Here is a 25,443-nt window from a genome sequence, read left to right on the forward strand (position 1 = left end):
ATTCTGTTGGACAAATGTATTCACTTGAATGTCTCTGGGTTCGGGCACAGCAGGCTTCCTGGGTAATCGCATGGGAAGCAGTGGGACTTGGCTCTGGGTGGTATTCCAAAAGCCCTTCCGTCTGTTATGGATGGCCTCCAGCCTCAATCCTTCTGCCTGCCTGGGTCTGCCCAGATTTGAGTTCACCTTCCTTTGTCTCCCATCAGCCAGTCAGTCCGCTTTCCACACTGTGCGTTTTAGTTTTGAAGTTCCTAACCTGTAACGATTTTATGGCATGGCACACTCCAGCCATGGACTTTTCACTGACACTGTAGGTGCGCACAATAAAAAAACCTTTTATTTTGAACTTTTTTTTTTTTTTTTTTTTTTTTTTGAAAAGGCACCAACCAGTCTCTCACCCACTTTAAAAAATACCCTGTGTTGCAATGGACCATGAACCAGGCTGGTGTGAAATGAAATATTTATTACAAAATTTAGGGCAGCAGCCACCACGGTGTGGCAATACCTTAGTTTTAACACCATAAACGTACACCTTTTTAAGAGATGGTGGCAACAATCACTTTTCCACAATCATAGGTGGAATATAGGTTATGAACTTACCCAAAATACCTGCTGACTAAATTCTGTGTGGATGGAAAGCAGTGGCAAGGAGTCAGAAAGAAGGGAAAAGTTGTTTTTTTCGACCCCCAACTCCAGAATGGGAGGCCAAAACGAAAAATTCAAACCCTCAAAATGAGCAAAATGGCATACTCGGATTTCATTGGTTACTTAAGGATCAGTTACACTTGCGGTATGATGGCTTGGACAAAAATCCACGTAGCTGCACTAAAGAGACAAGGAAGCTTACAGGCTACTGAGCAGGGCACTAAAGCAATGTGAACACAAGTGAGGAAATGGATTTTGGGTGGAAAACAAAGCCACATAAATCACACCCCGCAGACTTGATATTTCACACCAGCTTTAAACTAGCAAACGGCTAAGAAAATAGGTTTAGCAATCCAAATCGTTTTTTTTTGGGATGGGAAACGGACACTGACCAGATAGGCTTCTGATGGGACGGGATGACTCTGATAGTATGGGTTTCATTGTGGGAAATGCAATGGATTTTAAAGAAAAGCACATCTGTTTTGTTAGCACAATGATGAGTTCTACTGAGACTATTTTAAGGCTATAATTAGTCAAAACACTCGACAAAATTTTTACTTTCGAAGAGCAACAATAATGAACGTCAATTTTCAGTGGGAATTCCAAATGATACTAGGGTCTTACACAGGTAACTAAAGGAAATAGAATCCGTTAATATTTGTTAGCATATTTCTTTTCTTCTAGGGAAAGGGTGAACAGAGGATACTGGCAATTTGGGAAATGGCTAGGGGTTTTTATGGGAACTTTTAATAGGATTTGGAAAAGCTGCAAGGTAAGAGCGGGGTATGCAGTTTTGGGGTACTGGGTGATTTGATGCAGACAAGGTACACTTGAGTTGGGAAATTTGACAGCCAGCAAGGTCTCTGGGCAGAAGAGCCTAGGATCTGGTCACGGACAGCAGGGTCAAGAGTTTTGGTTACTGGGTCAGCTGGGAAAAGGGTCAGGTCACTAGATTCTCCTAAAGGGGATAAGTTGCCTTTCCTTCTTTCTCACTGGATTATTGGATATGCCTGGGTCTGGAGTCTTGGAATCTTGAAAGGTGAATTTTGAATTTTGAATCTCCCTGTCTACCCCTTATATAGCCAGAATGACGACAGAGAATTTTACAATCTGGGCGGAAGTACCCTGGACTTACCCCCTAAATGGGATAGGCCATGCTATTGGTTTTGCCACCTCCCTGATTGGTTCGGAGGAACTGACATCATGCTGTGTGACTTCCTTTGTCTCCCAAGCCTATTTTTTATGAAACAAACCTTCATATTTACACTATCAGATGGACAGATCCCATATTTCGCAAGGAATTTAATTGTCCGATCACCGACTCTGTGCGAGGTAGTATCGCTTTTGGGCACAATTCTGTCATTTTTAGGAAAATATTTACAATTCTGCAAATGGCTACACATATGCATACTAGTATTTGGAATATTTTCATCAAGTGTAAGATGCACATGGCCTCATTGTGCTTGTCCAAAGATCCCGCAAAATGCTAGCATAATATTACATTCTTGCTTATTTAGGGCGATGAGCAAAATGTCATGATGTACAACAGTCTTCAATGGGCAAGATTAGTCACAAATGTGGGCAGTTTTCAAACCCCCAGCCAAACTGTTTTCCTCCTAGGTCAGCCTGCACAAAGGGTTTCCATGACTCCCCTTTTGAAGTCCTCCAGTGGGTGCTGGGAAAGAATGTAGAGTAAATCACAACTCTGGGCCAAAAACACAGGACCCAGTCATCTCCATTGTATCGGTCCCATGAGAACAGAGCACATGCCCTTGCAGCCTTAGTTCACTGGTAGGTGCGACATTAGCCTTTAAGCCAAACTGGTTTGACAGTTATTCCGGGGCCTCAGCCAGGCTGTTGAAGTCCTTTGGGGGGGAGGGGAAGAGCATAATATACATAACTTTGCTGCCCTTCTACCCACCTATTCACTTGTGTGTTCTGTGTGAGCCACAGTATTTCACATTTAGCTTTCATTTGCAAAAGCAGATTTACATGTATTTTCTTACATGTATTCACAAAAGGCGGTTTCTGCTGTACATAATTTTAAAGAGATGGTCAGTTTCTGGACAAAAAGACATGTTCAACTAGTTTCTTGGTAATTGACGACAGAGCCATGTTATAGCTTTCATTGACTAATTTGCATGTGCTGGATTATTTCAAAAGTAAACTCTAGCCGTGCACACTTGAAACAGAATTCTTTGCTTTTCCTGGACTTTACTAATGAACACAATGCTGTTCTGGGAAGGATTGTCTTGTTTCTAGCAATTGAATGAAATACACAGGCAGGGTTGTGTTTTAATGTAGCAAACTGTGATGTTTCAATGAAATGAAGCACATGTGTGTGGCCGTCATTAATGCAGGTAATTTATTTGCACAGCCTTGAATCTTTAAATGACAGAACAGCACTGCAGAGCCATTCTGAATTTAAGCTGTTTTTCTCTGGATTTACGTGATGGAAAACAAAATGCAGCCATTCTTGGGGTGGCTGTGTCCAAATCTCGCCCCACATGGCTGTATAGACAAAGCACAGCTGTTTTTGGATGAATGTTGAAATGCAGTTTTGTGATGCAGGGAATTTCTGTTGGGGCTGGTAAATGTACCCCACAAACCACACCCCAAACATGTTTAAGTTATGGGTTGGTCAGTCATTGGTTGATGCTCTTGATGGGAAGCATTTGTTCCTCACCCTAACAAGGATTTACGCCTTCAATTTGATGGTCTCCACGCCCCATCTCTCGCAGTTCTTGCTTCACCCATCTGAAATTGCATTTCTGTATAACTTGGATGAAAAGTTTAAAAATCTTCGACCTTTTTTGTAATGTACAAATATGAGTTGCAATTCATATATTTTTAAATTGTTCTGATCATGCCAGTCGCAATGACCTCTGGTTGCATGTGATTTCACTTGAATGGACATTCTACAGACATCGTCAATAAGCTACCATATTCCTGACTTTCTGGGAAGCTACAATCGGATTTTAGCTTGTAACTCTGGTTCCCAAGGTCTCATTCTGAGGGATTGCTATTCACTGATGGGGCTTTTCATATGCTTTCCGAAGACATGTGAACACCTGTCTATTTAAGAGCAAAATATGATTCCTCATATTCTGAGACCTTGTATATTCAATAAAACAGCACATGTCTGTTCTAACGTGGCTTAACCCTCTGGCTTTTGTTGACTTGGTCTGCAATACAATCACTTAACATTCTTTCAAGGCTAAGACCTGAATGTTTCTCATCTCCTTAAGCAGAAGATGTAACTTTGCCCCTGACTCATTCTCTGGCCTGTCAACTGTCGGTCCAGAACTCCACCACAAACTGAGGTTAATCGTGTATTTTTCAAAACGCCATGGACTGCATCTTTGGTCATCATTCTACCCCAATAAATCTGCCACAAGCCCAAGCTCATCCCCTTCCTGACTCCTTCAAAGAGTTTCTAGATGGAGAGGTGGAGTGTTTGACCGTTGTGGTCTGATGGCGGGGAAGGTTTCTCTGGAGTTTCTAGCAGAGGCTTCAGTGAACAGTGCTTTTAAAGTCTGCATTTTTCTTTCTTTACATAAGACCGGCTTTAATATTTTACATCGCATCATATGTATATTTTTCCTCACCATGCCATCAATAGCCCACCTTACATTCTGATTTTTAATGGCTCGCAGTAGTTTCATGTTTGTGTTCATAGTTCAACCAAGCTGCAAAATGCGCAGACTTCTCCATGCTAGGTCTATTTTAGCAAATATGAATCAGTCACCTGTTATGGAAAGTAGGCCTCTTTTCTTTCTGCCTTGTCACTCAAACGCTGGGCGCGATTTATTTCTAAAGTCACTAGTTTGCTGCTGTTTGAGAGTTAAATGCTGGCCTTTTGTTATATATCCAATAATACACTTGACCTATTCCTGCACCTATGGGCCTAACATGTAACCTGGTGCGGAAAATACCCCATAATACTTTGGATTTTTGTTTGTTGAAACCCCCAGATTTGTTATTGGCAACTGGATTGTTTCCCGCTGGTGAAATGGGATTCCTATATTGAATAAGCACAGCTTGGATTGGATGTTCAAGGCCCCTCCTTTCTAGTATATATGCATGAGTATTACTAGGGTTTGAGGGTCTACCCTGCTGCACTAAATCTTGCTTGCTCCACAGAACAATGTTCACCCAGCCTTGCGCCTTTTTGTCGCCAACGTGTTGGTTTCGCAGGTTCTAGCTTCTCCCTTCCCCTTGTGTTCACCCCCCTTCACCTTCATACGGCAGTCACTTGGCATCCCATATTACACTTCCTTGTGTACTAGGAGGGGGAGCTTAATGCATCTGTTGAAGTATCGTGTTTAGCGCATGTTTGAGCATATGTTGAACACTACCATGTGCAATTCGCATACTGGTTCTTTGACCTAAAAAAAAAAAAAATATTGACTGACCTACTGCTGATTTGACCAAATTGGTCATTTTACCTACTGCCGAAGGAGACCCGACATCCCCACCGCAATCTATTCCCATACCCACACCTCAAAATACTCGCTTACCCACAAGATTTTTTTTTAAATGTACTGTTTGACCTACCAAATTCGACCAAAAAGATGCAGTCAAATCGGAATTGGTGAACGTGGCATTGGGTAACTATGCCAGTACCCGTAATTCTAGTGCCACACACGCCATGTACTAGCGCTACATCCCTGAATTGCTTAGCCTAGCAGGCAGGTTTTAGTTCTGCTTCTCGTGATCAATATTGGTTTGATCTACTTATGATTACACATCCACCTACCCTAGGCCCTCCTCATTCCTTTCCAGTTTGTTTCCCCCTTTTCCATGCCTTAACAGACATTGGTGTAGTTTACCCAGGCTGAGGACCAAGGGGCAACTGGAACAGTTGACAGCTGCTTAACATAAAATAACTTATGCTGGTTAATAGGGCTTCTGCTGTACAAGCTTTGGGTTCCAACAGTTCCCCCACAAAATGTTCCGTTCGGCGCACCTTGCTTCATGTCCTTACTCTCCAAATTCAGTCTATCAAGGATCTAATATAATGTGATCTGAGCACACCTCAAGCCACTGCAAATTAGATCCTAGCCTATGAACGCACAGGGGAGAGCGTCTCACCAAGTTACTCTACTCTGTCCATACTTTAGGTGGTCCACGTAGCAATTGCACCTCCATCGGAGCTGTTGAAACCACCTCATCAAATATGCTCCTTGTTGGTGTTTAGGCAAGACTTGAGGGCCAAAGCAATCGTGGTGGGTGGCCTGTAAGGAATGAGTAGGTATGAAACTAGGAGCAATGCAGATGTCTAGTTGGTAATCTAGACATTATCTCGATGTTCCTCTTCGCCACCCCCCCCCCTCTCCGCACTGCCCATTCTTTAACAAAGCAGGCATAGTACAGTAACTAGTACAGTCCCCGACTGGCCAACATGAACAAAATGGTATTAGTCATATTTTCGAAGGCACATATTCGAAGTTTTGACAAAGGCATTTGAAAAAAAGGGTCAAAGTGTAAAAAAACATTCAAAACAAATTTCTGGCATTTTTCATTCGAGGAAAAGGCATTGGAAAATGTCACTATAAACCGAATATCTGCTGCACAATACCAAGAAAAAAAATCCTAATTTATTTTTAAGGGCTCCAGCTAAACCATCGGCACTGATGGCTCTATTTGGGGTTGGGGTACGTTTGCTGTTCATCCCCAGAATCCCACAAGCCTTCAGCCCAAGAGGCCACTACCCTCCAGAGGGTCCTCCATCCATGGCAGATGGGGAACACCAGTTGAAGCCTGGATCACACCACCCTGCATAGCTTGAATGTGTACAAACACTAAGTGATTGGGAGAAATGCGCCCATGCTCTCGGTCAGCCAGCTTAGACTAGTGTTCCCAATTCGCCCCTGCCTGTCCATCTTGCAACCCTGGATGCATGCCTTGCACGGGTAGGCAGCAGAGCGCATGCCGTGGGACGGTCTATTTCAAGAAGCCACAGCGAACACTGTAGACTTCCAGAATCCGTCAATGACTTGAGATGGAGTGTCCATGGTTTAAAGACAAAGGTAGTTGCATGGTCCTGGACACTTGACCGCTTTTGTGTGCAGGCTTTCTCGGTTTTGAGCAACTGATGTTCTGGAATTGTCCCTGACCTCCAGCATATTAACAATGTATGTTGTGAAAAAGAGGTCCGTGGGATTCCTCACTGAATGGTCGGTCTGGTTTGGATTATGACCCTTCTCAATAGAGCAAGACTACCAACACTGTAGGTATATTCTTTGGTCTATTCTGTCATGCACTGCAAAGAACTAGCAATGTGCTTTCTGATCTCCATTTGTAGCATTGATCTAGGGATCACCATTGATCCCTTCTGGAAACTATACTCTTCTCTGCAGGCTTCTTTCTGGAATCGGCTGCATCATACGGCAGGATCCTTCTGATACTTCTGGGACTAGGACAGTCTACTTTTTCTTGTGCCACAATTGGTAGTTGTCTTAGTGATGCTTTGTTTATCACTTTTGCAAAGGGTGAATAATGCTACTATGCTGGTAAAATAAATGCTCATTACTCTTGATGCGCCCTACACACTTTTACGTAAACTGCTTTTCTCACTATACGGAGTGACACGGGGCAACCCTATTCAACACAGATGAAGGATCTCCTTTAAGACTGTAAGACCTTGCTTACACCAAGATCTATGACAAATTTCATTGGTCCGTATTATATGCTAATGGGACCATTTTTCACATAACCATGTTAACTGAATCTAAGGGCAAGAAGACAAAGTATCCTGAATTGTGATAACCATGTGATTGGCAGAAATGGTTAACGGACTATGGTTTTGCCTTGGAAAAAGCAATGGGGGCAGGGACGTCATTTCACCAAAATGCCTGGGGGTAGCAGAAGTGACATCACACGACCCCTGATGCCATCACAGGAAGTGATGTCATTTGACCTCACCCCTGAAGTGATATCGCGGGAAGCAATGGAACACTACTTTTCACCAAAACGGGAAGTGGCATCACACAGCATTGTTCACTACGAAAAATATGGTTACGATATCACTATACTGTGATGTACATTTCATACAAGAATGGATCACCATATGTATAAAGATCAGTGTGTATAGGCCCATATTACCAAATTACTGTGAATGCAAGCAGACGTCCATGACCAAATAATGTGTTTTTGCGCTTAAGCGCTTTACATAGAAAAAATATACACCCAATATCACCCAACCTGTGTTGGTACTCTTATCGACCTAAGAAGGATGAAAGGCTAAGTGGAGTCATTTAGAACAGACTAAATCAGTGACTCACCCCATGAAGTGTCTGAAATAAACCTTTAATGAGTCTAGCAACTGTATAGAATTCCAGAAAGACACATTATTTGGTATTCCTGTTCTTGCTTATTTGGGGTCAGTGCTGAAAGTGTTAGACTTGTGGCACTCCTGTCCTTTTTCTTCTTTAAGGGGCCTGAACAAGAAAGCCAGCCACTCCACGTAACATGCCACATTGTGCTGGTCACAGCCCATAAGCTTGCATTACAAGAATACATTTTATTTTTTTAAGAGGTCGCAAGAGACCAGGGGTCGCTGCTGCGACCCCTGAATGAGGGTGTTGTGGCCAGAGTTGGTGGTTTTTCTTTAGCGGCAATGTTCATTTATTTTGTATTTGTTAAATCATTAAGTCACAAATACCAGCACTTTACGGTCAATAAACGGATTCAGTTGCTTTTGGCAAATTGACTTTAAAAAAAAGAGGACTAATCTTTGCACCGACTAGAAGAGTTCAGACTTCACCTAACACAGTTGGCACATGCTTGTGTGCTATGTTCCTGTAGCAACAGCAGAGTAAGACCTGTAACTTCTCAAAGATTGATGCGGCTTCACCAATCTGGCAACCACTTGGAGAATATATACCCATGACGGTAGAACCGCATCAACATCGTATCCTACATTTCATCAAAGGATTAGAGCTACATTGCAATGTGAAGACCAAAAGGGCAATTTCATATGTGGAGGAACACCGCCTTAAATGGCCATTCATGGGTCTTGCGCAAGCTCCAGGCACAATCTACATGCAAGTCCTTGGAAGCCACAAACACACATGCATCGGTGCGCATTGCTTCCTGTGCTTTATGGTATGAGCAATATTCTCCTAAATTAGTATTAAAATGTAATTTCTGTACATAAAGTGCAAATTAACTTCTTTGCCATTTAGCCACAACACTTTCTTATGGCAGAATATCTTTGACAGCCGGATATTTTTTATTTTTGCATTAGCGCCCAAACACCTGAGGCATGTAGGTGCTAAGTTAGTGCATGGTACATTAGTGAAGTGCAGGAATACGCATGTTTGCAGACTTAAATTGCTGTGTACACAGCTTGGCAAAGCCTTGCTTCATGGTGCAAGGGGTTTCATAAAGTGTGCAGGTCAGCATGTTTGGGTCCAGATCAAATGGTGCGCCGCATCCTTGGTAAGCGCTGTGCAGAGATGTAGATGTGGGTAGTGAAGCCGACGCCAGCAGTAGTCGGTCGGATGGTGACAAAATGGGCAGAATCATTATCTGATGCTAAGAAAGGTATGAGATTGAGAGTACAGCCTATGCCAGCTGGAAGAACCTCACCCAGGAGGACTGAGGGCCACGTCAGTAAGGCGATGCAAGAGCGATGGCGTAGCCGGTGTTTGAATCACGGTACAACCCATAGGTGACGAATAGGCCCGTCAGGGTCTTGGTGCAATGCGAGAATGTTCCCTAGCAAGTTATGATGGGGAGGGGAGGGGGGTGTACCTTGCAGAGCAGGAATAAACGCATGCCTTAAATGGATGAACAGGGCACCTTCTGACCTTGGCGGGATTTGTCTCGGCCGTTGCTAAACCCTTAGAAATATGCCGCTCAACCCCATGATGTTCTGCAAAGATCGCTTGGTGTCTTCTGTCCCAGATCGTGTAATGGGAGAAGGTGCACCATATACAAACTCTCAAAAGCCTCATGGATAACTAAGCAATCGCCTCAAGATACAAGACCGTTCGCATTCCCCTAAGTTCCAATTCATGGAAACGTGACTTCAACAACAGTTGATTTCCACGTGACACGTCCGTCTTGATTGGTGGTTTCCCTTAAGACCTTTTTATGGAACGGGAGCAAAAATAGAAGCATGCCACATTATTGGTTGTAGACCCCCCACTTCTAATTACAATGTTGTTGTAGGGGCACTCATTGGGTAGATACATTTTTGGATAAACCGTTTCACCTGTTGTAACATTGAATTCGATCACCTTTCCCCCCCAAATTCTGCACTGTAGTAAAGGCTTCCACAGGTATTTTCCCCCAAACCTCAAATGCCATAGATCGCCTCACATTGCTTAGCACCGCCTCTTCTGTTCACTGAATTGGACCATGTACCGTTCGATGTAAAAGCCCAAATAGTTATAATATTCCACCTACCTAAATCTTCCCCTTTTTCATGTTCGTTTTATTTATGTAGCGCGCCTGACCCAGGGGTATCTGGGCGTTAAGTGAAGATGACGGTTACATGATGCAGTTTATACAGACAGAGTAAAGTTAATACATTCAAGTTACAGATGAACGGCATATTGGTATAGGAGACCTGTAAAGGAGGGTAGTACGTGACGGGGATGAAGATGCATGCTATAATAAGAGTAGGAGTGTAGGAGCAGAAAGATGTTTGAAGTCCGGTAAGTGATTTTAGTTTTTATTAAGTAGCCATGTGGTGATGTGGTTTCTGAATTTATGAAAGATTTCAATAGATTTGATGTCCATAGTTGGGAGGCTAGCACCGGGGAAACTGGTTCCGCCACCTTTTTTTTTAGGATGTACCTGGGCACCAGCAGGCAAGAGGTATTGGTAGATCTTGTGATTCTAGTTGGTACTTATTTATCTGAGATATGGTGGGGCTCGGTAGTTCAAGGCTTTGTGGCTAAGGCAGATGGTATTTTTTTTCTTGTTTGGAAAGCCATTTACTAAGCTTTCTAGTTGCCAAGATGTGCTCTCTTCTTGGTATGTTTAACGCAGCTCTAAGCGCATTATTTTGTACAATCTGCAGTTTGTTGATTATAGGTTTGTTGGCTCCTACGTAAAGGCCATTGCAGTCATCCAGTTTGGATTGTATGAGTGCAGTGGCCAAATGAGGCAGCTATTGGAAGACAGGAAGGGTCTGCAAGCCCTAATCAGCTTGCCAGTGTAGGCAGTGGCTGAGGCAGTCATATTTATCTGTTTGCTTTGGTTGAAATTGGCATTGAGGTAAGCCTAAGGTTTTTATGTCTTCGGCAATAGGTATGTTACCATCGTTGAGGATACTTGTATAGTTTGGGCTGAGCGTCTGAAGATTGTTGGGTGAGCCGACTAGGAGCAGCTCTCTTCTCATTCAGGCAGAGGCCATGTGTGGCCCTCCATGCTTGAATGATGGTGTAGACTTCGTTGATCCGGCAGACATCTGTGTTGTAGGTGCCTGATAGTGTTAAGTATCGGAGTGTCATCTGCGTAGTTAGTATAGGTGACACCCAGACGGTCCAGTTTGTCGAATAGAGGCTTTGTAAAGATATTGTACAAAGTAGGTGATACGCAGGAGCCTTGTGGGACTCCACAGGTAATGGGGATCGGGTCGGCCGCATCAGTAGGTGAAATGACCTGCATAGTTCTGTTTGCGAGGAAAGATTGGATCCATGTGACAGCAGAGTTTAAGTGTGCTGCTGATGCTAGGTGGTAGCATAGGATTGTATGGTCAACCAGATCAAAGGCTGCTGATCAGGTCTAGGAGGAGTAGGATGGCAACTCTGCCTTATCTTTTAGTTCTTCGATCTGGTTTTAAGGTCAACAAGGGCAGTTTCTGTGCCATGTTGAGGTCTAAAGCCAGATTGTCGAGTTCCTAGTAGTTGGTTTGTCTCTAGATAGTTGCAAATCCAAGACCATCTATGATTTTCAATAAGAAGGAAACTGTGGTGATCGGTCTATAGTTGGTGGGTATAGAAGGATCTAATGTTTGTTTCTTGAGTAATGGGAGAACCAAAGATTCCTTCAGGTTACTTGGGACTGAGTTATTGGCAAATGAGGTGTTTATGAGTTTGGTGATCAAGGGGATAAATCTCTGGCTGCATCTTTTATGATCTGGGAAGGACAACTGTCACCTTTTTGTTGGAGAGCATGTTGTATGCTGGTGCACCAAGGTTTATCCTTGGTGCAGGTATCTGCAGGTGGGTTAGGGTTTTCCAGTTCCTTTAGAATATTGAATAATTCTTTGGTGCTGGATCCTGCCTGGTTTATTGTGTCGTTGAAGGTTTCTTTTTTTGGTGCAGATCATTTCGCTTTTGTGGCAGTGATGTTGGATAGGTTGACTTTATTTTCTAGAGATGGGGTTGTTTTCCATAACGCTTCAAGTTTTCTTTTCTCTGTGCATAGTAGTTTACGTTCCCGGGTGAACCAGGCGTTCAGATGTGCTCTGGGTTTGCTTTTGCGCAATTTGAGCGGGGCAATCAGGTCTATGGCGTAATTGTATGTGTCGACCAGCAAATTCAGGTCATTAGTGGCAGGTAGTGCATTGAGGAGGGGATTACCAGAGGTGGTATGGCCTTGCCGTAATATTGCGTTTGTTCCTAGTAAGACAAGGTGGTGCATTAGCAGGTTTCTTTGTAGGTTGTTGACATTGATTTCTAGGGATAGGAGGTGATGCTCAGACCACGAGAGTGGTGTTGAATCCTTAAGAGATTACAGTTCAGGTCTACTACCCAGTCAAGTATCCTACCTTTCTCGTGTGTAGGTTGGCTACTTCGTTGTATAAAGCCTTGTCTGATAATGCATTGGCAAGGGATGTGGCTGGTAGGTCATTATAGCCAAGGTTGAAGTCACTTAGGATAATGTTTTGCGCCATAGGTTGTATTCTCCGCTACTAGCGGCGTGATGTCGTCTTGAAGCCTGTATATTAGGTGGATAGTGATATTTTTTTTGGAGATGTTTGGAGCTTGAGGAGAAGAGGTGACCAGTGTCCTGTCTAGGGTGGATTTGAAGATTATGGTAGTTCCACCTCCTCGAGCTTTGGTTCTGTCAGGTTCTGTTGGTTCTGTTGGTTCTGTCAGATCGAAGGATGGAATAGTTGTCGGGGACAGCTAAGGTAAGGGATGGGCCAGCTGCAACATTCAGCCAAGTTTGTCACTGCAAGGAAGTCGAGGTGGTTGGCCCATATGACATCTGCAATCTCCGTTGCGTGGGTAACAAGAGACCTGGCATTGAGTAGTGCCCCTTTTTATGGGGTGTTTTTGGGTGCTCTTTTGGATGTGGCTGGTGCTTTTGTTGACTAGGCTCTTGTGTTAGTGTGGGAATGTTTACGTTATTTTCTAAGATCTAGCACATATGTTGGCTTCTAGTGCCACTCCATGCAGTAGCTCTCTGGGTCCTCGAAGGTTGTTCGCATCCTCCAGGCTTTTGATGAGCGCCACATCTTCCTGTCGCCCATCGGGTGGGGGCGGGCATAGCAGTCTAGTCTTTGTGATCTATCTAAAAGAAATAAAATGGGGCTAGCAGACACCCCTGCTACCCCATTGGAATTGGTATGACCCCCCCCTACCCCAATCAATAAATGACCCCTACCCAAACCAGACACGCCCATATTGGTGCATAACCTCTTCATTCACCAATAAGGAGTCAGGATGGTTAATGAGTGAGAATAGTGGAATATCCCTTCAGTTGTGGACTAATATTTACTCCAGCAATAATCTTGTGATGAATTTTACAATTTGGCAAGAAATGTTCAAGACACTATATAAGATACTATATTAATGTAATTGTATATAATTGGATTGAAAACTGCTTTCAATGTGTTCTATATTAACGCTTCTCAATTTTCTTTGTTGAAGTTTATTGAAACAATAATACAGATATTACAACTTTCTCTCCATCTAGTCCGAAGCTGTTTGAAAATCGGGTATAAAAAACCCTTTTCTGTTTGCAAATGCACTTAACTGATGCCAGGCCCTGTAAAACAATGTAGGCGGCACCTCATCTGGGGTGGTGAGGGTAGAGCTTGCCTGAATATCAATCAATTTCTTTTACATAATACGCCATAAGTCACGCAGCAATATAATAGTCAGGATAATGGTTAAACAAAATAAGCTATGAAGTGGGATGCTGGTAGTTCTCCTGAAGGCTTCCTAATTTAAGAAGTCCACATAGCTAAGAAAATCCTTGGTGCTGAATGTGACCAAGATCACATCAAAACAATAGCTGGATAAGTACGACCCGCACCCCACTTCCCCACACCTACAATAGAATAAGCATAGTAGGGTTCTACTTATTTTTTTGACTGTACCCGACCAACATTATTTGTAGTCCTCTGGCATTTTTGTTCTGCAGATCCCAGCATGATACAAGAATTTGGCCGCAGCAAAAAAATAAGTCCATATTGGAAGATACATACTCTTATAGCTTCCAATGTATTGTACATGTTTGGTTCTGAGACCATTGGTTTCAAGTATATCATTTCAAGTTACTGTACGAGGGAGAAATGGGGGAGAAAAAGGGACTTTGTTCCGCAATGGGCCATTAAATTGGCACAACAAGCAGTTGAAGTTTTGATCAAAGTACGATGCCTCATCTGAATTTGAAAAAATAGTTCTTGATTCTGGATGGTGGTTGGAGCCAATTTGGCTTTTTTTTTTTTTTTTAAATTGCAGTAATTGCGAACTGCGGATATCAACATGCGTTGGGTTCGAGCTTCTTGGGTCTAAATTCATATTGTAAAGCCTTGGGATCCATGGTATTCTGTAAGCCTGAATCTACACTGTGGGGCTGCTGTCAATGTAACCCTTGAACTACGCCTGCTTACATTTAAGCACCTTGATGCCTCTAGGCTGTAGTGCGCTCTACAAATTCAAAGAAATGGTGTTCACGGAAGTCCAACAGTTGGTAAGAGGCTAGCACTTACAAACGGGTCCCCCTAAATGTATCGCGCTTGGGCACTCCAGAACCAGACGCAGTAAGACTCTTCCCGGCCGACCTAACGATCCTTATTCTTCATGGAGAGGAATCGTGGTGGCTTTCCGTGCCATATAATGTAGCTTGGCAGGCCTGTAATGTATTTGCATCACTGGCATGTCTTGCAATGGCACCACTAGAAGACTTTTCTACTTGCCGAGCTCGGCTTCTAGAGATTAAGGGTGTTGGTGCCAAGACACTGACCTGGCGCACACTTTTTTCCCATAGTTCTACCATCCAGTCTCCACCTAATGGGTTCATTGCAAGAATAAAGTGGCTTCAGATCAATAAATGCAATAGCAAAACAAGAGGTGAGGGCTGGACGTTTTAGAATTAATCGTAACATCTGGCGTTATGTTGGGCAACCCTCATCAGTCTTTGCCTGCTAAGCAATTACAATGGCTAAATCTGCTGTGGTCCAGTCCAGCCCGAACTGCTTGGTCGCATCCCTTCTGCCAGTCTCTACACCTGTGATAATCTCGCTGTAACATCTGTTCACCAAACTAGAGATCAGCATCACTTGTAGAAACCCTTTTAGTTCAACATGCATGTTGGTAGGCTCTCTCCTTGTCACCCTTCACTAAAGAAACATGTGGTCACTCGAGCTGCTGAAACTTTCAAATGTATGTTTGAGCTGAAGGTGCTCCAACTTCTGCAGCTGGTAACATATTGGCAATCTCGCTGGACAACCTTGCCAATTCTTCCTGCGAGTCTGCCTTTTCCTAATTGGCCCCCGACCACCCCACTTGTGACACTTCATGTGCTGAAGGGGGGGGGGGGCTCGGGCTGGCCTATAGGGCAATGCCCAAACCACAAAAGGAATTGCCAGTTGCAACTTTGCCACTTTCATTGGAGACACTTTTATGCCCCAGTCCGACTCTGGCTGAAGGACTAAAAGGAGGTTTTCGTTTAATGCTTTTTGGGATAAAATTGAATCCCCTGTCTGGAGGGCGCGCGTCGGCTTGCCTCCCCTGTCTGGAGATCTTCATTTGCCTGAAACCTCAATGACTTTTCTCTGAAACGGCGACTTGCATCTTTGCATCAGTGGGCGTGTACAAGCTATGTAGTGGTACAGCTGTACACTTCACTAATGTGCCATATCTTCTGCCATGTGTGGTACTTGAGCCTGCCATGTCTGGCTACTACTGTCTCGGCACAGTGACCTTACCTAGCGGTAGGCGGTCTCTTTACCACTTCCAGGTGAATGGTTTTGTCTGACCAGAGAAGTTCCTTCACCCAGCTCTCAAGAAGACCCTTCCAAACCAGGAGCGATTGCCCATCAAGACCCTGTTGGCTTGTGGTCCTTCTCACTAATCGTCACTGTTTCCCTGTTACTAGGAGTTAATAATAATAATGCAATGAAACCTGCCTGACTGGTTTCTCATGAACTCAGTCACTAGGGAATTCTGCATGACTAGGGGTGGGTTTTTACCAAACACCTGTGAAGTATGTTGGGGCGTGGGGCTGCTTTAAGTGCAAGGCCTACGGTGAGCAAATGTGACACTGGGAATGTGGCATAGCCTGCCGCAACTACCCCCCACCTGCACATCACACATTTCTGAACAACCTACCTATTGACCAAGTTCTGAGTTCTGTTGGTTGGGGACCTTGTAGGTGGAAGTCTGCAAGGAGTTAGGGTTGAATGACATTATTGAGAAGATGTGATTTTGCTCTCCTTCCATTTTTTTTTTTTTTAATTTTTGTGCCATTAGCATACATCCGCCCTCCGGTTCAGTGGTTGTCATGCGGTGAGTGCTTGTTGAACTGCTTGGTGCTCATGAGGTCTGTATACCGCAACCTTCAAGTTGCACCATTTCGTCATCGTGCTCAGTTTTGATGTGTAATCGGCCTGTCACATAAATGACGCCAGTCAAATTGTTTGTGAACCAGCCAATGTTTCCCAAGAAAGGGCCTACTGCGAGGCTTCCCATGGCAGTGCGGTGCTACAGGAAGCGAGCTCTAGTACTACTGCATGCTCTGAAGAATGACTTATCCAAAATCTGATGCATTTCTGCAGGTACACAGTGTTGATTATGAAGACCAGTTTTATGCACCTAATGGGCATTTATACTCTTAATAGGCAATGCTTTTTAATTCCATAAAGGAAGTACCCCCAACTTCAAAGGTGGTGTCAAATCCTCACGCTTCAAAGCGCCTGACTGCACTGTCTTGCAAGACGCCCCCTTTGCCCCTGACCTATCCTCCCAGCTCAAATTAAAATGCCACTTTTGAAGTACTCTAAATTCAAGGGCAATTCTGGTGATTGTGGAGGAAATGATGATTTGCTGTCATGAGTCTTTGCAACCATTTGGTGGTTTTCTTGATGGGTTTGTTTTTGGGGGCAGGCAAGGCTGAAATGGAGCGGTTCTTGAGACGGGATGCCACCTGCAGCCCATGATCTGAGAGGGTTCCAGGAACCTGTGGAGTTTGGGACTAGCTTAAGCTTGGACAAGCTGAAATCTATAAAGATGGCGGAGTTTATTAGTGTTCCTATTCCCCCTCCCCTTTCCCTTGTCTTGCAGATGCCTCTCAAAGGATTTACACGATCACTGAAATGATTGCTGCCCAGTGTGGCTTTACTGTCGTGCGGGACCTGGATGACAACTTGGAAATCAGGATATCGTACTTTGCCTGTCCTACCAAGACCCTGGTGAGTGGCTTCAGCACCAGTTGCCATCTACCTAGCCTGATTGTAATAGTTTATTTATAACATGCTTAATTCTAAGCATGGACACGGGGATCAAACCTGTGTTGCTCTGTCTTCTTGCTTCCAAGACTAACGTTGCTGCGGAGCTATCCTCCCAGAGTTTAATTTGTACTGTGGCATACTCCTCCTTTATCCTTTTTGTGGTTGGCCAATCCTGGGTTTTAATTGGTATGCCTGTTTCTTTTCTTTCCAACAATTTGGTCCAATGAACTTTTTTCAAAGTGATCACTGCAACATGGTGTAAGAACGTTAACTTGTGGTTGCCTGAAGTCTGGTCTATATTTTGGTGCGCTCAGTAGTTATCCAGTTCTGTTGACTCATGTTGGTTAACTTCCCTGATGGTGGGCGTAGTCCATCTCTGGTCAAGCAGCTTTAACTTCACTGTCGTTTTGCTCTGATCGGGCTGCATCGCTCGGCCCTGGCCTTATTCTAGGCCAGTTTAAACCAATTTGAAACTGAGACCTGCTGATACAAGGGCAGTTTAGGCATAGCCATGGGTTGTGTAGATAAGGAGTTTCTTCCACATTGCCTTGGTGTTGGCCATACCCCGCACAGCATCAAACCTGGTCTGTTATGTGGCCAATACAGGTGGTCTCAATCTCCCTTTAGTTTTCGACTGTTGCATGGGAGCAGATGCTGCTGATCTGAAGAATGATTGGCGTTGCATCAGTCAAAGGGTTTTCTGGTGTCAGGGTAGTGTGTGTGATATATATATATATTATATTTTTGCATTGTGACATTTTGGCAAGGACATTACATGGAACCGGTTTTCCTATACAGATATCTTGGCCCGTGGGTTCACTGCGTTAAGCTAGAAGGCACTTGCAACCCACCCACTCTCAAACTGCTAACCCAAAATCACTGCAACCATTTAACATGCTCCGTTCACTGAACTTGCTGCTGCCACCCTACCCACCAGTAATTATCTCACCCGTGCATCAATGGGCCTTCTGTGGACCAAGTGGAAACCAGCTGGGCACCTGGGGAATTTACTCTTGCCAAGTGGTAGCCGAGAGATCTAGCTAGACACCCTGACTAGGAGCCGTAGACTGGAGAGCTCATGCCCTGGTAGCTTGGTTGAGCCAGTACCTCTTTGGGAAGGAGTTGGCTTTGATCCTACTTTCTTTTGCTTACAGGATGATGTGCAGTTTAATGTATCAATCAATTTCCTGGTCTTCTTTGCTACCGGAAGGATTTCTTATGACCTGGCAATGGCCTGTACCCTTCCAGTGATCTGGAGTCCCAGAGAGATCATCTGTGAGGAGAATTACATTGAGGTGAGTCTTTGATGTTAGTGTGAGGTTCTTGCTCAGATTGCCATGCCCTGGGGATTGCAAATCCCTGGTGGCCAGGTGAGAGTTCAATCATGACCAGCATGGTCATTTAGCAAAATCATGTGACCTGAAATGTGTGCAACGGCACAGGAAGAAGGAACGTGTGAACTTGATCCCGAAGGTGGGCTAATTATTTGAACAATCAAGCAACAGCATGGTAACACAACTCTCTTGGGACTGCGCAAATGTAATGATTTTTCATGAATACTTTCAGTAAAGCAGTAGTCAGATTGTTTAAGGGGTGACCTGAACTTCAGTATTTAGCTACATTCTGGCTAAAAGCCATTTTGGCTGCAGCCAAATGGCAAATAACTATTCGGCTACTTCTCCAGAGTTGTGGCACGGCATCCAAATGAGGTCAATATGGAGTGCAGGTGGTAAGCGGCTATGCAACATTGGTTAGAAGGATCTATGCATCATTGGTTAGAAGCATTACTGGTTAAGGATCTATGCATCATTGGTTAGCAGCATTGCTGGTTAAGGATCTATGCATCATTGGTTGGAAAAATTGCTGGTTAAGGTCCTCATGCCGAGTGGCTCAATCGGTGGTCATCGTTGGTATTTGGCAGGTTCACCAATAATCAATCCTATCTAGTGTGTGTTATAATACTGCCAGCAGTATTGCAAGTGGACTTTTTCCTGAAACAGGTGTGGATTTCTGTTTACCTCTGCTTTCAGAGATGCAATTAAATTTCTAAATTTAGCACATTTAGTATTTACAGTTTATAAATACTGTACTGAAGGGGAGTGCAGGTGCTGCCTTTCAATACAGTGAACCAAACTTAAGGTGTGGGGGGGTGTTATCTGGTACCACCTTAGTAATGTAATACATAAAGCAGTGTTGTCCTACTCAAGGCCTCAAGGGCCAGGATACTGATGGATTTTCAGGATGGCCCTCACGAGGGAGGTATTTTATACAAAAAGATTTATTGTCTGAACCCAAAGGTAAATGACAAATGTATCTCATAACCAAATTTCATACATACAAAAATACAATATTAAATACTTTTGGCATTCATAAAATGATCACATTACATAAACCCAAGTAAAAAACATATAAAACATGTGTATCACAAAACAAAAGGAATACAGAAATGTGGGTTGATTTTTCTAATGTCTATATCAAAAAACCGTGATTCACATTGGAAAAATTGTTTATTTCGACAATGTTCTCCAAAACCCAACTTGCCCAAGTTTCTGCCCCTGGAACACAAATGTAGGACATTCAACAGGGGTGTAGTATTTCTTGTGTTTAAACTGGTAATCTTCTCTATTTTCACTTTTCTGCCGCACATATTCAATAATGTGGACCCTGTATGTTAAAGACACTTTTCCTATTGACACTTGGGGTCTATTGAATAGACCTTGACACAAACCCTGATCCTCCTAGGGGACTAGATAGGTTGTCTTTTTACATACCTTATGGACTTGGAGAAAACTATATCCAGTCTAATGGGTACCACAAATGGTTGTAAAGGACATTTCCTTTTCATAGGGAAAATCGCCAAAAACCTTTCTTCTAGTCTACACAAAACCAGAGAAACACTCTATATTGAGTCATTATGCTTCAAACCATCAACTTCTCCATCCTATTTGGAAAACCTCTTATCTGTAGGAATTATAGGGGATGTTTAGCCAAACTTGGTTAACAGAGAAAAGGTATTGGTATGGCTCTGAGGAGACCCGGGGAGCCAAAAACATGAAGGGACATGCTAGATGTGCAGGTTAAAAACCAAAACCGCTGTCCTTAGTATCATAGTTAGCGTGTTGACTAATTTCCCTTAAGTAATGGAAGAGGGAAACGAGGGGCGCTTGATCTCAAAATAAGGGTTAAAACACAGGCCTCAAATGAGCAAATTGTCAAACGAGTAAACTCCTTACGGCCACGTTTAGAGACAAGGAAAAAACATAATTTTCCTATAAATGGGAGTCTCAAAAGGACATCAGAAAGAAATATTCCAAAGACCATCCAAAATACCTGCATATTTTTCAATAAACACATATGCTCAGGCTGCAGAATGGTCACTCGGTTTGTGCGATCCATTATTGCCCAAAATGGCTGCTCTAAATGTGGACCTACTCGTTCAGCATGATGTCATCACGCAAAAATGACGTAAATTTTTAGCTGTGCATTTCTCAAAGGCATCAGAGAATTGTAGTCCCCATGTGGATGCACATATTTTATAAAAATTCTGGCATCTTAAATACTGGCAGATAAACTTAAGGGACTCGCGTCCCCTGCACACTATCCTTTGTCTGGAAAAACCAGAATAATAACTTGTATAATTTAAGCAATTATTCATTCAAAGTAGTCTATTTGTAATTCACATACTGTCATTTGATATCTGCTCATAAAACAGTTTTCAAGAATAATACTTCAGTCAGATGTTTATCACAAAACAATCTTCATTTTATTCATGGTGATACCAAGGGGGTCCAATGCGTTTCTAGTGACACTCGCTCTTCATCAGGGGCATTTGAAGTTTCTAAAGTATATACCTAATTCTATTAGGATTAATCATATAGACCAATATAAGCAGTTAGGCAACATGTCAAGAGAATCTAGACTCCAAATGCTGTTCACTAACTCCAGCAGAGTTATATTCATCCATTAAATATTTTTTTGAAATCCAAAAGCAAAGAACACAATGTAATTCACTTGGTCCCAATGGGTTACTCTTGTTCTTTGTCTATTTTTTTTTTTTTTAGTATTTAATCAAAAATTTGATTTTTACAACATCGTTTCTTTTCTTAATTTGTCCATCTTAATCATTTGATTCTGTAGGCTAGAATTTCTGGTCGCTTTGCAAGGAGTCTTAGTTTTCATTTCGTTTCGCAGTGAGTTTTTCTGTTAAAGCGTCATTTTGTATGTCGCTAGGTGCCACGATGTCCGGTCACCGCTTATCCTTTTCCACCATGTATCTTCATCAGTTACTGTGGAGTGTTGGCAGATCTATTTCTTATAGGGGCAGCGGATATTTGTCAAGCTTGGGCAGGACAGTATAAGGTGGCGAATGGTCTCTTTCTCGTTTCCACAGAATCTGCAGGTGCTAGTCAGCGATTACCTTATGTGGCGGATTTCGTTGATGTCCACAAGATTCAGTCTTGCTCTTATTATAATATTGCGTGCCGCTCGGCTGGGGAATCTTTTCATGTAGTTCTGTAGATCGTCACGTTTTTTCCATAGCGATGGTAAGTGAATTCTGAGGCTGCATCTAAAGTGCGAATCCAGTCCATGTCTTTAGTTTTTATTATTCAGATTTTCTTCTGTACATTCGATGATTTTCAGTAGAGCTTAGGTTTCGTTTTTCCATTGACTTAGCATGATGCAGCTTCCCTCTAGAATTTCTTTGGACACCAGGCCGTGGAGAAAGGAACCGTTTGGTAGAATGCATTTCCTATATAGCATCAGAGTGTTGCAGTTTACAGTGCCTTGAAGAGAAAGCAGACTGAGTTCTCGCCGGATCAGTGTGATTGGCGTTGAGTCCGGAAGGGCAAGGGTCGTCCTCCAGAAATAGGCTTCCAATTTGGGACAAAGTCTTGAGTAAGCACGGCAACGCTTCTGATCCATATGTAACCATGGGGACCACTTTTTGCTTATAGAAGTTCAGTAGCGGGATGGTGGAGAATTTACCAAATTTTCTGTCTATTGCTTTGCCTTTTGTTGCCAGGCTTCGGATCTTATCGAACAGGGATTCTTGCATAGACGTTTCTTTTGCTGAATTGTCCAGAGTTACGCCAACATATTTGAAGCTGTTTACTCTTTCAATTTTCATTTTTTCCAGGGACCAGTTGTATTTGTTCCGCGCTCTGGTTTTGCGCTCCATCACCATGATTTTGGTTTTGTCGGTGTTGATTTCCAAATTGTTCTCGTTACAAAATAGTTGTAGATTGGTGAGTTGGCGCTGGAGGCCTATGGGCGTTAAATCCAGCAAAATAAGGTCATCCGCGTAGAGCAGTCTACTGATGGGTGTTTGTGCTATTTTTGGTGGGAAGGATCTGATTGAGGTTTCGGAATGTTGATAATCTCCCATGTAAGCGATAAAGAGGGCCGGGGCCAAAGGGCAGCCCTGTTTGACTCCTCTGTGTGTTGATCTGAGTGGATAAGTTGCTTTGCTGATTTAGTCGTACTTTAATGTTGGTATCCGTGTGGAGTGCCTTAATCGGATTTAGAATGTCGCTTGGGCAGCCCCAGAAAGATAGTTGAAGGCTGAGTACACTTTTGGGTGGCCGTCTTTTATTTTGCTTTTCAAGATGGTTAGGAGGAAGATGTTGTACGTGGTTCCCAGTGTTTTTTGGAATCGGGCTTGGAAGTTGTCATTGCACGGAGCTTCTGTGGCCCACAATTGGAATTTGTTTAGGAGAAGGGACCCGAAAACTTTCCCTATAGGGTCTAGTAGCACGATAGGGCGGTAGGTTGTAGGGTCTTGCTTGTCGCCTTTCTTATAAATTGGGACCACTATTGTGGACAGCCATGTAGGAGGTATCGATTGTGCAGCCACACATCGTGTGAGCATGGATCTTATGAATTTGGCCCATTCGATTGGATGTGATTTCAGGTCAAAGTTGGTGATACCGTCAGGTCCCGGAGCTCTGGATTTATTCAATTTTTTAATGATGTTACAAATGTCGTCTAAATCGTCCAGCTTTGTCCAGATGTTAGTTTGGTTTAGGCGATTCAGGTCAGTCGACAATGGTTTCGGGTGCTCGTTTTTGGATAGTGTTTGGCAGCTCGAAGAGTGATCTAAAGTGGGTGGCCCAAGTTGCTTCATCAATTGAATTGGTAATTTCTGGTCCGCTAAACGAAGATGTTTTATTGAGTAGAGACCAGAATTCTTTCGCATTACTGGTACAGATGGCTTTTAGCATGGTTTCGGCATCTTGTTGATGCAATGTCCATCTGTCTTCTCACCCAAGATTTATATTCTCTCGTTAGTTCTTTGATGGTTAGTTCTCTTGGACAGGGGAAGTGTTGCTGCTGATCTTTTTGCTTTCCTGTTGGCACGGCGTCTGAGAACCAAGAGTTTGTCGTATGTATGGATGGGTGTTTGAGTGGTTTTGCTTGGGTTGGTTCGCTGTGTCATGTATGAGATAAGCAGGGGAGCATAATCCATGGTTTCGTGTTTACGTGTATCGTTAGTTTTTGAGTAACGATTTGTCAAGTCTCTTATCCTTTGAGCTGTGAGACGGTCTATTTTTTTTGTTTTATTCAAGGCCATTCTCCATTTTATCTCGGGTGATGAGTGGTGGTTACCAGGATGTTGTAGTCACTGGATGACGTTAGCTGGACATCGAAAGAAGTTGCTAAGGATAGCATGGGTTCAGATACAAAAGTATAGTCAATGGTGGATGTCGAGTTGTTGTTTGTCTATGTTGGATGGCGGGTGTTGCTTTTATACACTGTATCCAAATTGTGAAGGTGTCTAGAGTTCATCAGTTTGGTCCAAGCTTTGCCTCGTCGTTCACTCTGTGTTGGCTTTAGTGGAAGTTTGTTTGCATTGGGCGTTTAGGTCGCCACATAATGTGGTATGTGTTGTAGGTGGTGCGTACCTCGTCCACAGTGGATTCAATTAAGGCCACATTTTTTTTTTTTCCATCAATTGCCGCGGGATTCCAGTAGATGTTTAGTATTGCCACCGGGATCGTCTGGTGTGCTTCCGCGTTAGGAGGGAGTTCCCATGCTAGCAGTAATGCCTGCAGTGAATAATAAGACAATGTCTGTTATTGCCAGGCCGCTGTTGATTCGGCATGCAGTTATCAGGCCTGAGGATGGTCGGCCAAGTGATCGTTTCGACGCTGGTGCCAAACGTAGGTCAAAGCCGTCGAGTGATGGAGTTTTGGTCAACCAGGTTTCCTGGAGGCACCACAGATCTGCTGATCCTAGGTTGACGTCTCTAGGTGAGGTGTTTTAATCCTCTGGTGTTCCATGATTGTAGTTTCAAGTCACGGGGGTCTTTCTTTCATACTCTCAAACCTATGCCCTAATGTCTAGTAAGGTTCCATAAAATGGAAAGAAAATAGTATGTAAAGTATCTAACCTTGTGATTTTAATTTAAAAGAATCTGCTTGTATTGTAGATGGATCAAGTGGCTCAGGCACTTCGTGTTGCAATTTCAAATTCTGCACGACCACTAGGTCGTGGTTGGATGAGGTGGACCTTTCAGCCCCATTGTCAGAGAAAATGACCTGCATGGAAAACCTAAGTATTGAAATGACTCATGTGTGTGTCTGCCAAACTAGGTTTAGAGAACTTACAGCGGTTAATTACCGAATGTTGTGTAGTGTACGGGAATGGAGTCCATATTCTTCATGTGTGATGGTCCTGGTAGAAATTAAAAAGGGGAGGGAAGACAATAAATCCCATTGCTCAGATGGAACTGATGGTATGCCCCATGCCAAAATAAATCAGAGGGCATGTGCGTTGCCCAACTCAGTTAGGACAGTGTCTAAATTAAAAAGGCTAAGCTAAAGTTACTAAATAACTTACTTATTTGACGTAAGTGAGCTGCGTTGTACTCTGTTCTCCTGAAGGGACGCTGAACGCCATTTTGCAAATAGCGGCGTTTATGTCTGATGCTGGCTACAGTAGGCAAGAGGCAATACGAACAGGAATCCTTAATTGCAGATATAGATAGCCTCCCAAGGCTCTTACTGGCAGAAACACACTTTTCTTTATGTATATTTTTATCCCAGATTCCACTCTCACCGTAAGCCAATCTAAAGGATCCACCACGTTACCATCATCTTGATCCTAGTTTGGGTTTAGTTACCACAAACAGTATTTGACAAATGGCTCGCTAA

General features: G+C 43.3%; 1 protein-coding gene across 1 annotated transcript in view; it reads left to right on the forward strand.

Moving 5' to 3' along the window:
- The window catches only part of LOC138487915 (uncharacterized), a 145,281-nt gene that overhangs the window by 14,130 nt on the left and 105,708 nt on the right, over positions 1-25,443 (forward strand). The window contains exons 4-5 of the mRNA XM_069614928.1: positions 17,124-17,251; positions 18,445-18,585. Coding sequence (XP_069471029.1) covers positions 17,124-17,251; positions 18,445-18,585 — 269 coding nt within the window. The remainder of the gene's footprint in view (positions 1-17,123; positions 17,252-18,444; positions 18,586-25,443) is intronic.

Source organism: Ambystoma mexicanum, chromosome 1p (genome assembly GCF_040938575.1).
Source record: "Ambystoma mexicanum isolate Mex_15411 chromosome 1p, UKY_AmexF1_1, whole genome shotgun sequence".
NCBI lineage: Eukaryota > Metazoa > Chordata > Amphibia > Caudata > Ambystomatidae > Ambystoma > Ambystoma mexicanum.